At 60.8% G+C, this 10,863-nt stretch overlaps 1 protein-coding gene across 11 annotated transcripts in view; it reads left to right on the forward strand.

The window, feature by feature from the left end:
- Nucleotides 1–9,823, forward strand: part of CPAMD8 (C3 and PZP like alpha-2-macroglobulin domain containing 8) — a 69,471-nt gene extending 59,648 nt beyond the window's left edge. For 3 of the 11 annotated variants that reach the window (XM_004761061.3, XM_004761063.3, XM_004761065.3), the window contains 12 exons: nucleotides 539–625; nucleotides 710–846; nucleotides 1,203–1,358; nucleotides 1,454–1,516; nucleotides 2,170–2,354; nucleotides 4,028–4,115; nucleotides 4,987–5,061; nucleotides 5,657–5,762; nucleotides 5,851–6,069; nucleotides 6,786–6,995; nucleotides 7,646–7,769; nucleotides 7,910–8,747. In XM_004761061.3, coding sequence (XP_004761118.1) covers nucleotides 539–625; nucleotides 710–846; nucleotides 1,203–1,358; nucleotides 1,454–1,516; nucleotides 2,170–2,354; nucleotides 4,028–4,115; nucleotides 4,987–5,061; nucleotides 5,657–5,762; nucleotides 5,851–6,069; nucleotides 6,786–6,995; nucleotides 7,646–7,769; nucleotides 7,910–7,940 — 1,481 coding nt within the window. In that variant the 3' untranslated portion in view covers nucleotides 7,941–8,747. Of the gene's footprint in view, nucleotides 1–538; nucleotides 626–709; nucleotides 852–1,202; nucleotides 1,359–1,453; nucleotides 1,517–2,169; nucleotides 2,355–4,027; nucleotides 4,116–4,986; nucleotides 5,062–5,656; nucleotides 5,763–5,850; nucleotides 6,070–6,785; nucleotides 6,996–7,645; nucleotides 7,770–7,909; nucleotides 8,748–8,807 lie in introns of those variants that run through there. The other 8 variants (XR_006607357.1, XR_006607358.1, XM_004761062.3 and 5 more) reach the window with 8 other exon arrangements.
- The last annotated feature ends 1,040 nt before the right edge of the window (nucleotides 9,824–10,863 follow it).

A 10,863-nucleotide genomic window follows, 5' to 3' on the forward strand; every position in this document is an offset into this window, starting at 1 on the left:
AGCTCAGAATCCTTGGAGCCTTTGCAAGTAGCGAGTGGCTTCCTCGGTCCTGAGTAAGGACAGCTGGAGCCCCATCAGGGCCCCGTCAGGAGAGAGGCCGCTGATGTCTGCCAGCAATGCGGGAGGGATGGGGTCTGTCATGGAATTGCAGATGGGAGACAGCCCCAAGGCCCTTCTCTAATTTCATTTATTTATTTGACAGAGAGAACGAGAGAGGGAATGCACATGGGAGGAGTGGGAGAGGGAGAAACAGGCTTCCCGCTGAGCAGGGAGCCAGACTCGGGGCTCGATCCCAGGACCCTGGGATCATGACCTGAGCTGAAGGCAGACGCTTAATGACTGAGCCACCCAGGCACCCCAACCCTAAGGCCCTTCTTGCCCCAGGCCTCTGCCCCTGGCACCCTCCTCCCCTGGTGTCCATCCCACCTGCGCCCCCGAGGTCTCTTCTTGAGGCCATATGCACTGACCCCCCCACAAGGGATGCCAGGCCGCAAACTGAACTGGTTCATGGCCTCTGACAAGTCCTGGCCCCCTACAGATGGGGTCACCCACTGGAGCCTGACGGGTTCCCGGGACACGGACAAGGATGCATTCCTGAGCTTCAGCGATGGGGTCTCTCGGTCAGGTACCAGCTCGCTGCTTTGGGTACTGGGTGCTGGGTCCCGGGTCCCAGCACTGAGAGGGCCCCAGGCAGCCTCGTCTGTTGCAGTGGTCTCGGCTGAGGTGGAAATGACAGCTTATGCGCTGCTGACTTACACCCTCCTGGGTGATGTGGCCACCGCCCTGCCCGTGGTGAAGTGGCTGTCCCAGCAGCGGAATGCGCTTGGGGGCTTCTCCTCCACTCAGGTAAGGTGAGCAGGGCCCAAGGATGGGGCTCAGCTCCCAGCGGGGTCACTGAGGTTCAGGCTCGAGGCTCAGAGCTCACCAGGAAGCCACTGCCTGCTTTAGGTCCCAGGGGAAGGCAGAGGATGGAGCCTGAGGGTCTGATGCACTGGCGTTGGGACGGGGACCCAGCTTCTGCCTCTGCGGAGGACCCCCAGTCCACGGATGTCTGCACCAGACTCACCCTCCATTCCAGCCACAAGGGTCTCTGGCTGTCAGAGAGGGTCCACGCCTGGTGCCTCCAGTTTGGGCCAGATGTCCCAGGATGGGGGCAGGGGGCCGCGGGCTGACCTGTCCCCGGGGCCCTTGTCTACCCCCAGGACACCTGCGTGGCTCTGCAGGCCCTGGCGGAGTATGCCATCTTGTCCCATGCTGGCAGTGTCAACCTCACCATCTCCCTGGCCTCCACCAACCTGGACTACCAGGAGACCTTCGAGCTTCATAGGGCCAACCAGAAGGTTCTGCAGACGGCGGCGGTGTGTATTCCTGGACCGGACGTTGGGGGCCCCACCCGCTGCCCACCCACTCCGGTGTGTCTGCGGAGGGCATCACGATGTCCTCGCTCTTACAGATCCCCAGCCTCCCCACGGGGCTGTTCGTGAGCGCCAGGGGAGAAGGCTGCTGTCTGATGCAGGTGAGTCTGTGGGGACACCGGTGCTCGTGGGGGCATCTGGAACCTGGGGGCTCCAGGCTCAGACTGTGCCCCCCGCCATGCAGCTGTGGCTGTACCTCCTCTTGGGTGCGGCCCCCCCCCACAAAAATCCACCTGACCGGCACTTGATCCAGGGGTCTCCGACCATAAGCAGACACCCTCCCCCACCCCCGGAATTGGCCCATGTTTACTCTCCCTGCTGCTGCCTGGACCAGGAGGCCTCCCCCAGGCACCCTCCCTCAGTCCCTGGTCCAGGATGCCTGAGCCTCGCCCTCCCTGCAGCCACCCAGTCGCCAGGCCCTGGGACTTAAGCTGCATTCTGGTCTTGTGGGCTCTGGCTAGAGGGCAGAGGGCAAGTCGGCTTGGAGACCCTGGAAGCCTCAGCTTCCCCATCTCGAAAACAGGAGCCAAGACAACACGGTGGCTAGGTGGTGCGTGACCTGGGCTTGACAAGCGTGCAAAGGGGATGGCAGTCGGATCTACACTTGCTTGGGCAGTTGTAGGGCAGAATGAAGTGAACAGTAGTCCCCATGTCTGTCGCAGATACCGCTTCCATCTTTATTCTGGCCATGCTGCTGCCTCTCCCCTCCCCCCACCCCGGGTTCCCTAAGCCTCGGTCCTCGCACACTCCCCAGATTGATGTCACCTACCACGTGCCGGACCCGGTGACCAAGCCAGCCTTCCAGCTGTTCGTGAGCCTGCAGGAGCCTGAGGCTGAACCGCGGCGGACCCCCGCTCCCGCCTCCTCTGCTGATGATGACGACCCGGCAGCCGATCAGCATCAGCAGGAGTACCAGGTGACCCTGGAGGTGTGCACCAGGTAAGGCCACCTCCCCACTGGCCAACACCGCTGCCTGGGCCTCCGAGGAGGGCCATGTTTGAGGAGCATGGCCTCCAGGGACTGAGGCGCTGAGCAGATGCTCAGTCTGAGCCTGTGGATTGTGATGCTGTCAGCTAGAATGTCCGCGGCACGGCTCTGGCCCACTGTGGTGGCTTGCCCAGCCCTGGTGGTTCCTGCTGTGGTTGCAAGATATGTCAGCAAGAGCCATCAGGGGACCTTGAGGGACGGGGTTCCATATCCACTGCTCCTGGAGGTTACCGGGCACACCTGGGGCTACACAGCGAGGTCGCAGGCAGAAAGTCTGGACCTGGGTGGGGCTTTGCCTTTTATTGGGGCAGTGAGTGGGGGCCTAGGGTTTCACCAGTCCCCTCTTATTGGCAAAATTTTAAAAAGATATACACAGGAATGAGGGAGTGGGAAGGGAAAAGCGGGTCAGTTATCTCGGGACCCAGGGTTTTCTAAAAGGGGAACTTCATGGTGGCAGCGGGCGGGGGCACCTGGCTCCCTTGTCTAGGTGCTTATCTGTAGCTGGATCACACAGCTGGCAATATGTTGACCAAGATGGATGTGTTTGGGATGCATGCTTTTGCAATCAAATATTTACTGTCAGGCACTTAGATCGTAGATGGGTTTTGAAATGAGGAGGGAGATGGAAACTTCCAGATTGATGCAGCAGACCCCAGTGACAGGTGAGGCAGGTGGCCCAGGCGGGGACCACTGTTTGTGACCTCTGCCTGATATGCCAGACCGAGGCTCCTGGGTTCCCTGACGGTGACCCAGGGACGAGGCCACAGAGGGTCTTAGGGGAGGGCACGGGCAGCTGCCCTTAGAGGATGCTCGTTACCTTGGTGACGATTTGGGAGCCCAGAGGTGGATGGTTGTCATGGCATCCAAAGCCCATTGGAGCTGCCAAGGCTGCCCTCCTTTGCCATGACCTTCGACCTGCCATGACCTTCGACCTACCCCTGGGGTAGGGGGAACAGGAAGCAGCCCGGCTGGCCCCAGCTCTCTGGCCCCATCAGGCCTGCTGGGGACGTCTTTATGCCTCTCTCAGATGTTTCAGAAAGAACCCCTGTGTGCCATCCAGTTATGGGCGTGCTCAGGCCACACCCCCACAGGAAGCCTCCCGAGGGGCTGTGGCTGCCATGGCCCTTGGGCCCACAGTCTGGAGGTCCCTCTGTGAAGGTCAGCCACCCTCCTTGTCACCAGCACCTGGCACCAGGAGGGTCTGGCCCGGAGCAAGCCCCAGAGGCCGTTATGCACACCCCATGTCACAGAAGGGGACATGGAGGGCTGTCCCTGGGCAGTGACGGGGGATCCCTCCCCGTTCACCGTGGCTCCCGTGGCCCCACGGAGCCGCTTCTTGTGCTGGGGACATAGCCTGGGGTTCGGGGCAAGCACGGCCCAGAGTCAGCAGGCCTCGGTCAGGCTCAGAGCCCTCCGCAAAGCCCTCTCCTTACGGTCTTAGGGTCTCGGGTGTGAAATGGGCTGACCGGTCGCCCAGCCAGCTGTGTTTGTACTGATGGGCCACATGGCCAGGCCCAGGGTGTGCTCCCTAGGACTTCAGCTGTGGGGATTATGAGTGTCAGAGGGGACTGTGAGTTCCATCTCGGGGCTTGAGCTCCAGGGCCTGTCTCTCCTCTCATTGGAAGGTGGCTGCATGCGGGGTCCTCCAATATGGCCGTCCTGGAGGTGCCCCTACTCTCGGGCTTCCGGGTGGACCGAGAGAGCCTGGAGCAGGTGAGGTGGCGCCGGTAGGCGGGAGCCCGGCAGTCTCTAGCTGATTGCCCTGTCCAGGTTGCAAATTCCCAGCCCTTCATAATTTTTTTTTTTTTTTTTTTGGCCTTTCTGGGCAGAGTTGGTTCTTTGGGGCCAGGCACCCGCTGAGGGGTAGGTGGGGAGGAATGGGATGCAGGTGGAGGAGGGGGGATTCAGCAAACATGGGTGAGCTGTAGGGACAACACCCTGGTTCTCCAGAAACCTGCCACTGCCCTCAAATTCCAGGGAGACCAGTCCCATGTCCCCTTTTGTGTGTGGGAGGCACAAAGAGGGCGGTGCTGGCTTGCCCCAGGCCGGAGGAGGTCTGCAGTGTGGGGAGGATGGAGAAGGAAAGGCTGCTCCTGGGGGCTGGGGGTGATCAGGGAGGCTGGGCAGAGCACCAGGGTAAGGAGAGGGGCCCGCACAGAGGACTCGGGTTTTTACATTAAAAATGGGGATGTCCCAGGCTGGATGGTGGCTGAATGTCGCGGCTGAGGTCAAAGCAGGTGGCCTGGCTCAGCCGGGCACTAGAGCTGGGGCTGGACACAGGGAGGCTGCAGGAAGGGAAGGGGAGGGAAGGGGAGGCAGGAGCTCGGGGAAGGGTAACCAGCCTCACATCCCCTCTTCCCCGGCCCTGGGTGGGCTGTCAAGTTCTGGGGAGCTTTGACCGCCATCCCTTGGCCCCGGCCCCCATGGGGACTTGCTGGATGACCACAGGCAAGTCGCCAGCCTCTGGGGCCTTGGCCTACCTCCCACTGACCAGTGCAGGCCCCACAGAGGCGGGGGGTGGGGGGGAGGAAGCTGGCCCTGGGGGAGGGCCTGGGTGCACCCTGACCTCTGGCTTCCTTGCCAGCTGCTCTTTGACAAGCATTTCACGCTGAAAAGGTACGAGGTGGCCGGACGCAGAGTGCTCTTCTACTTTGATGAGGTACTGTTCTGGGGTGGGGGCATGGGCAGGGGTGGAGGCTTCTACAGTACCCACGTGGGTGAGGGTAGAGAGCTGTCAGGGCGGTTCTGGCAACCATCTCATAGCGTGAAAAAGAAACGGGGACAATCCATCCAGGTAGAGATGGCGCAGCTGGTGGCTTAGTGCCCCAGCCAGCTCACCTGGGTGGAAAAAGTTGGGAGGGGAGGGGATAGTGTTCAGACACAAAGAAGGAATGCAGAGCGGATGCATATAGATGAACCTGGAAAACATGTGGAGTGAAAGAAGCCAGACGCAAAAGGCTTCGTGTATATGAAATGTCCAGAACAGGTAAATCCATAGAGACACACAGCAAATTGGTGGGGGGAGGGGACGGGAGTGGGGAGTCCAAGACCAGCAGAGATGTTTTCCCAGGTAGCATGGAAGGACCCACGGGATTGAGTGGAATCAGGTTTCTGTGTTTCACGCCTCCTGGGTACCCCGAAATCGGCCAGTTCTGGGGGCCCATGCTTTGATGCATAGCAGAGCATAGGGGCTGTAGCTTATCCCTGAACCCAGTGGCCCCAGCCAGGTCCTAGCCGGTCTGCTAACCCCGCAGATCCCCAGCCGGTGCCTGACCTGCGTGCGGTTCCGGGCGCTGCGTGAACATGTGGTGGGCAGGATATCCGCGCTGCCCGTCTCTGTGTACGACTACTATGAGCCTGGTAGGCCCGCGCTCACCCGCACCCCCAGCTCGGTTCCTCATCTTGTCACCCCATCACTTGGTCGCTCATCCCCTGCCTCGTCCCGCAGCCTTCGAAGCCACGCGCTTCTACAACGTCAGTGCCCGAAGTCCGCTTGCCCAGGAGCTGTGCGCGGGACCGGCGTGCAACGAGGTGGAGCGCGCTCCGGCCCAGGGCCCGGGTGAGTGCGCGGGCCACTGCCTCCCCTACCACCAGCCACCTCGACCGTCCTCTTGGAGCTCAGATCAGAGCGGGGAAGCGGGGTCCCCAAGCCGAGGAGGACAGCTTGGTAAAGGCAGGAGGACAGACCTCCGTCAAGGGAGCACACTTTGGGGGCGGGGCCGAGAGGGGCGGGGCCGGGAGGTGGGCAGGGGCGGGCCGAGAGGGCTGTTGGGCGGGCGATGGGAAGGGGCGGGGCCGAGCGGGCTGTGGGCGGATAGTGGGAGGGGGCGGGGCCAGGAGGGGGCAGGGGGCGGACCGAACGGACTGTGAGAGAACAGCGGGAAGGGGCGGGGCCGAGTAAGATGTGGGTGGGCAGTGGGAAGGGGCGTGGTCGAGCGGGCTGTGGGCGGGCGGTGAGGAGGGACAGGGCCGAGCCGGGGGGCACGTGAGACTGGGAGAGGGTGGGGCCGATTGGGGTGGGAGCGCTTCCCGAGCAGAACCCGTGGTGCCCCTTTTTGCACAAACCAGAGGTGTAGGAACTGCAGGTCCCTGGCCATGAAGTGAGTGAGGGGCCACAGCAAAGTTCTGGGTGGGACTGGGGCCCTATTCTTCATTTTTTAAACATTTGAAATAAGTTTAGACTGCCTTCGTTGATAACTTTTATTTGTTTTCGCAAATAGTAGGCAAATACTTTGCATGAAATTCCACCAGATCAGGGCTCAGGGACTCCAGTAACTGTCGCGCCCCAGTCCCCACCCTGTGAAAGGTGGTAATCCCTGCTCCAGCGCCGACCAGCTGGGGGTTGGGGTCCCGAAGACCCTGCCGACTTCGCTTCGCCCCTAGGCTGGTCCCCGCTTGAGCGGGGTCCTGTGGCCTCCCCAGAGGAGGGGGCGAAGATTACGCGCTGTGGCTGCGCCCGCGACTGTAGCGCCGGTGGGGACCCGGTGTGCGGCTCCAATGGAGTCGTCTACACCAGCGCCTGCCACCTGCTGGAGGCTGCCTGCCTAGGCCGCGCCAGATTGGAGCCCGTGTCCCCTAGCCACTGTGCCCTCGGTGAGGACCCACCTTGGGTCTGGCCTCTGGGACCCGAGCTCCCCCTGGACATAGTGCATTGCCCTATCTTCTTCATCACCTCTCCTTCCTGCCTATCACCTCCTCCCCATCACCTCCTCCTCCTCTTCTCTAACACCTTCTCCCCTTCCTCCCCATCACCTCCTCCCTCCTGTCTAGCATCACTCTCTCCTTCCTCTCCTCTCCCCTTACCCCCACCCCTCCCTCTCTCACAGCCCTAGATTCCCTTTCCCTGGTCCTCCCAGCTTTCCCCACAACGGTGGCCCCAGCATCTCTCCTCCAGGCTCTGTCTTTCTGTCTCTGTTCCTTAAGCTTTGTGTGGTCCCCCATCTCTGGTTCCTTGTGTCTGCGGTTCTGTGGCTCCTCAGTCCTGCTGAGTCTCTCCCCTCCCCCACCCAAAGTTTGTGCCTTTCTGTATCTACCCCCATCTCTGAGCTCTGTGTCCCCTTCCCTCACTCTTGTGACCTCCCATTTCCTGCCTGTTGCTCTGGGACACGTCATCTCCTTTTCACGGTCTCTCCCCCGTCCCCCCCCCCCCCCCCCCCCCCCCCCCCCCCCCCCCCCCCCCCCCCCGCCACCAGGATGTCTCCCTCCAGGGCGCTCCTACCGACCTAGCCCCACCTTCCTTCCAGAGCAGCTGACACCAGCCTCTGCCTCCTACAGCTATGACTATGACCCAGCTCTCCCAGATGCTGGGCACCTGGCAGCCGGCCATGGCCATGAGGTGATGGACTTGGAAGGGGAGGCAGAGGACAGGTGAGAACCAAGCCCCCCCACCAGCGCCTTCCCCCTGCTTGCCCTGGACCTAACAGGGAGTGACAGTGACCATTAGACAGGTCAGCCTGCAGGTTTCCAGGAACAACCAATGGGGGATCCATTCTCTCTTCTCCCCACAGTCCAACACCCATCAGAGAACAGCCTGTATGAGCATGGTGAGGCCGAGTCTCCCGAGGACACAACCCCAGGACACACCTTCCCAAGGGGCACCCTGGGACCCCGTTAAAGAAAGAAATTATTCGCGATGCTTGTTAAGATGGCAGGGAAGACTGTTCAAGGGAGGGGACTGGAGATAGGAAGCAGGATCCTGCGGTGGGGTCTAGCAATAGAGAGGAAGACAGGACCCAGCTCTGAATACTACAAGAAAACGTGGGGGTTTATAGCCAAGGGCCAGGGGAGGGGGTGTCCGTGGACACCGGCACTTGGTCCGTGTGTATTTAAGATAATTACGGGTAGAACTGGGCTGATGGCTGTTGTTTCTTTCACATGCCTCTTTTGCATTTATGGAATACTTTTGTAGCATTTCGTTTTGATTCAGTTCCGGGGATTAGAATATACACCCTTCACGTTTGCAGTTTACTTTGTTCATTTCCCCGCTGTCACAACTGAGTCTGCAGCTTCCCCCCACGGAGAGCTTTGGGTCATCACCACCATAGACAAGATATGCAACAGCTGCCCTTTGAAAGCCGCACTCCCCCCTTTCCCAACCCCACCGGAGAGTCTGTCGTTCTGAGAATGCTGTGGAAAGGGAATCCTCTTGAGATTGGCTTTTCTTACTTAGCGTTCCCGTGCCATCCACGCACGTTGTGCGGGTCAGAAGTGAACAAGCTGTCCCAGCACTGTGACCCGGTAGGGGTGGGCAGGGTCCTGAGTGTCCTCTCCAGGGCGGATGCATCTGTTCCAATGGGCAGAGGCAGCCAGGCTGGGCCACTGACATGGAGGCGGGTTTAGCAGAGGGCATGCCGGTGCCCCGCAGGCCTGACAGCCCACGCTGTCTTTCTCTTTTCCTCTCTCCAGTCAGAGCGGCTTCTCTTCCTAACGCTCTGAGCAGGAGGACTTGACCTGGCTGCATCCTGTCCCTGGCGGCACCCCCAGAGGGGGGCCACTGATGGAAGAGCTCCCTTGACTCTGCCCCTGGTGACCCTGGCTTCCAAATGAACCTGATGCCCAGAACGCAAAGACCTGCCTCGATGGATGACTGGTCTCCTCCGGCCCTCTGTCAACAGCAGGGTCGGCCTCGACCCCCGCCCCCGCCCGCCTCCCCAGCTGCACTTGGGGCTGGGCAACCCCCTTCTCGGGCCAGAGCAGCTCCCGCTCCAGGAGATGGGATGTTCCTGAGAAGGACCCGTGGCCAAAGGCCTCTGATGGAAGAGACACGATGACATTTAACCAAATCAGGAACATAGATGGCATCCATCCCCTTATCACCAACTTCGAAGTGAAACAGGCCACCTTTCTCCAAAATGCAAAGCTTAGGCTCCCTTTGGGGTACTTGGGCTGATGAGCCCCTGGACCTAGACCTCGAATTGTCCCCTAATGATCACGGTCCCCACACCCCTCCATCTTACCCCAGGGGTCCCCGAATGTTTGGTGCTGACAGCACCAGGCCCTCAGGGAAAGCCTCAGGGCCTCAACCCCTGAGCCCCTGACTTCCTGGTGTCCCACATGGGGACTGCTCTCTCCCAGCATCCTGGGAGCTCTGCAACCAGACCTGCCTTCCACCGGGGGGTTGGGGATGGGGGTGTGTGGGGGGGTTGTGCCTCTCAGCTGTGGTCACATTCCTCTTTGTGATCCTCTTTCTGGTCCCGCAATGGCATGGCCTGTCTTCTCCCCTGTGCAGTGGTATTTATTGCTGCCAACGCTGCTCATCTCTGACCTCCAGCAGGGACAGCACAGAAACCCTGAGGGCACTACCCAGCCAGTGGGTCCCTGTTGTGCCACCCCGGCCACTTCCCGCTTCCCTTACCCCCACCCGCACCCCTGCTCCCTGTGGAGGCCACTCCCGTAATAAAAGCTCCCGTAATAAAAGCTCACTTCCAGAGTCACAGACAGGCTTTGGCCTGGGGGAGGGGGCAGCCCAGAGGGTGGGAGCCCCAGCTCCCATCAGGCCCCTCAGCACCTCTGTTCTCCAGTCTCCAGCTCAGCCTTTCGGAGCGGGTGGAGAGGAGTGTTTCAAATACCTGCACTCCAACATAATCGTAGGCTCCTATGCATTTGTAAGAAATTATGCCAGTACAGAGAGGTCCCGGGTACTGTTCACCCAGCCGCCCCCCCCAACCTGCGGTGACATCTTGGAAAACTCCGACTTGGTCAACCACGCTGTTGACATGGATACACTGCGCTGATCTTACACTTCCCCAGGCTCGCCGGCACGTGCGTGTGTCCTAGGGCTCCCTGCCCACTGGCTCAGTTTTCCCTAAGCCAGATACATATGGGCCCTGATGGGGAGCCCAAGAATGGCCCCCACTTCCCTCTGTCTTGGGGAAGCCTGCTTACTCCCACAGTTGATGCCTCCATGACTCTGGACACAGTGCTCAATGCTGTTCTCCAGGGTGGGGTCAGTGGCTCCCCTTCCCCACGTGGTAGGTACCCTTCCCCTGCATTCAGAACAGCTCAGACCCAGGGTAAACAGCTCGGGGTGGGGGGCGCGGGGCTGTAGCCCTCTCTCCCACCAGGCCCACCCATCTACTCTGCAGTTGCCCACCCACCTGGTCCTGGGGTGGTGGGGGACATTAACATAAAGAAGAGTCAGACCTTGGGTTAGGAGGAAGAGGTACTGTCCTGCCGCCAGGGTGACAGAGGGTGACAGTCCTGTGTGTCCCAATGACAGGCCACACCAGGCCTTGGGGAGAAGAATGAGGGCTTCTACAGTGATTGTCCAGGAGATGCCCCATGCCCTGAAGCCCATCCCAGAGCTAGACCCTGGGCTATGGGGAAGGAGGACTGCCAACCAGCCTCCTGGTCACCTGGGCCATGAGGGAGTGGGGGCCCAAGCCTTCTCCTGGGAGGGGTCCTGCACCTGGTGCACACGAGCATCAGCCCTGCCTCCACCCCACCTCGGACGCAAGGGAGC

This window comes from Mustela putorius, unplaced genomic scaffold (assembly GCF_011764305.1).
Source record: "Mustela putorius furo isolate JIRA1106 unplaced genomic scaffold, ASM1176430v1.1 tig00000095_pilon_pilon_pilon, whole genome shotgun sequence".
Taxonomy (NCBI): domain Eukaryota; kingdom Metazoa; phylum Chordata; class Mammalia; order Carnivora; family Mustelidae; genus Mustela; species Mustela putorius.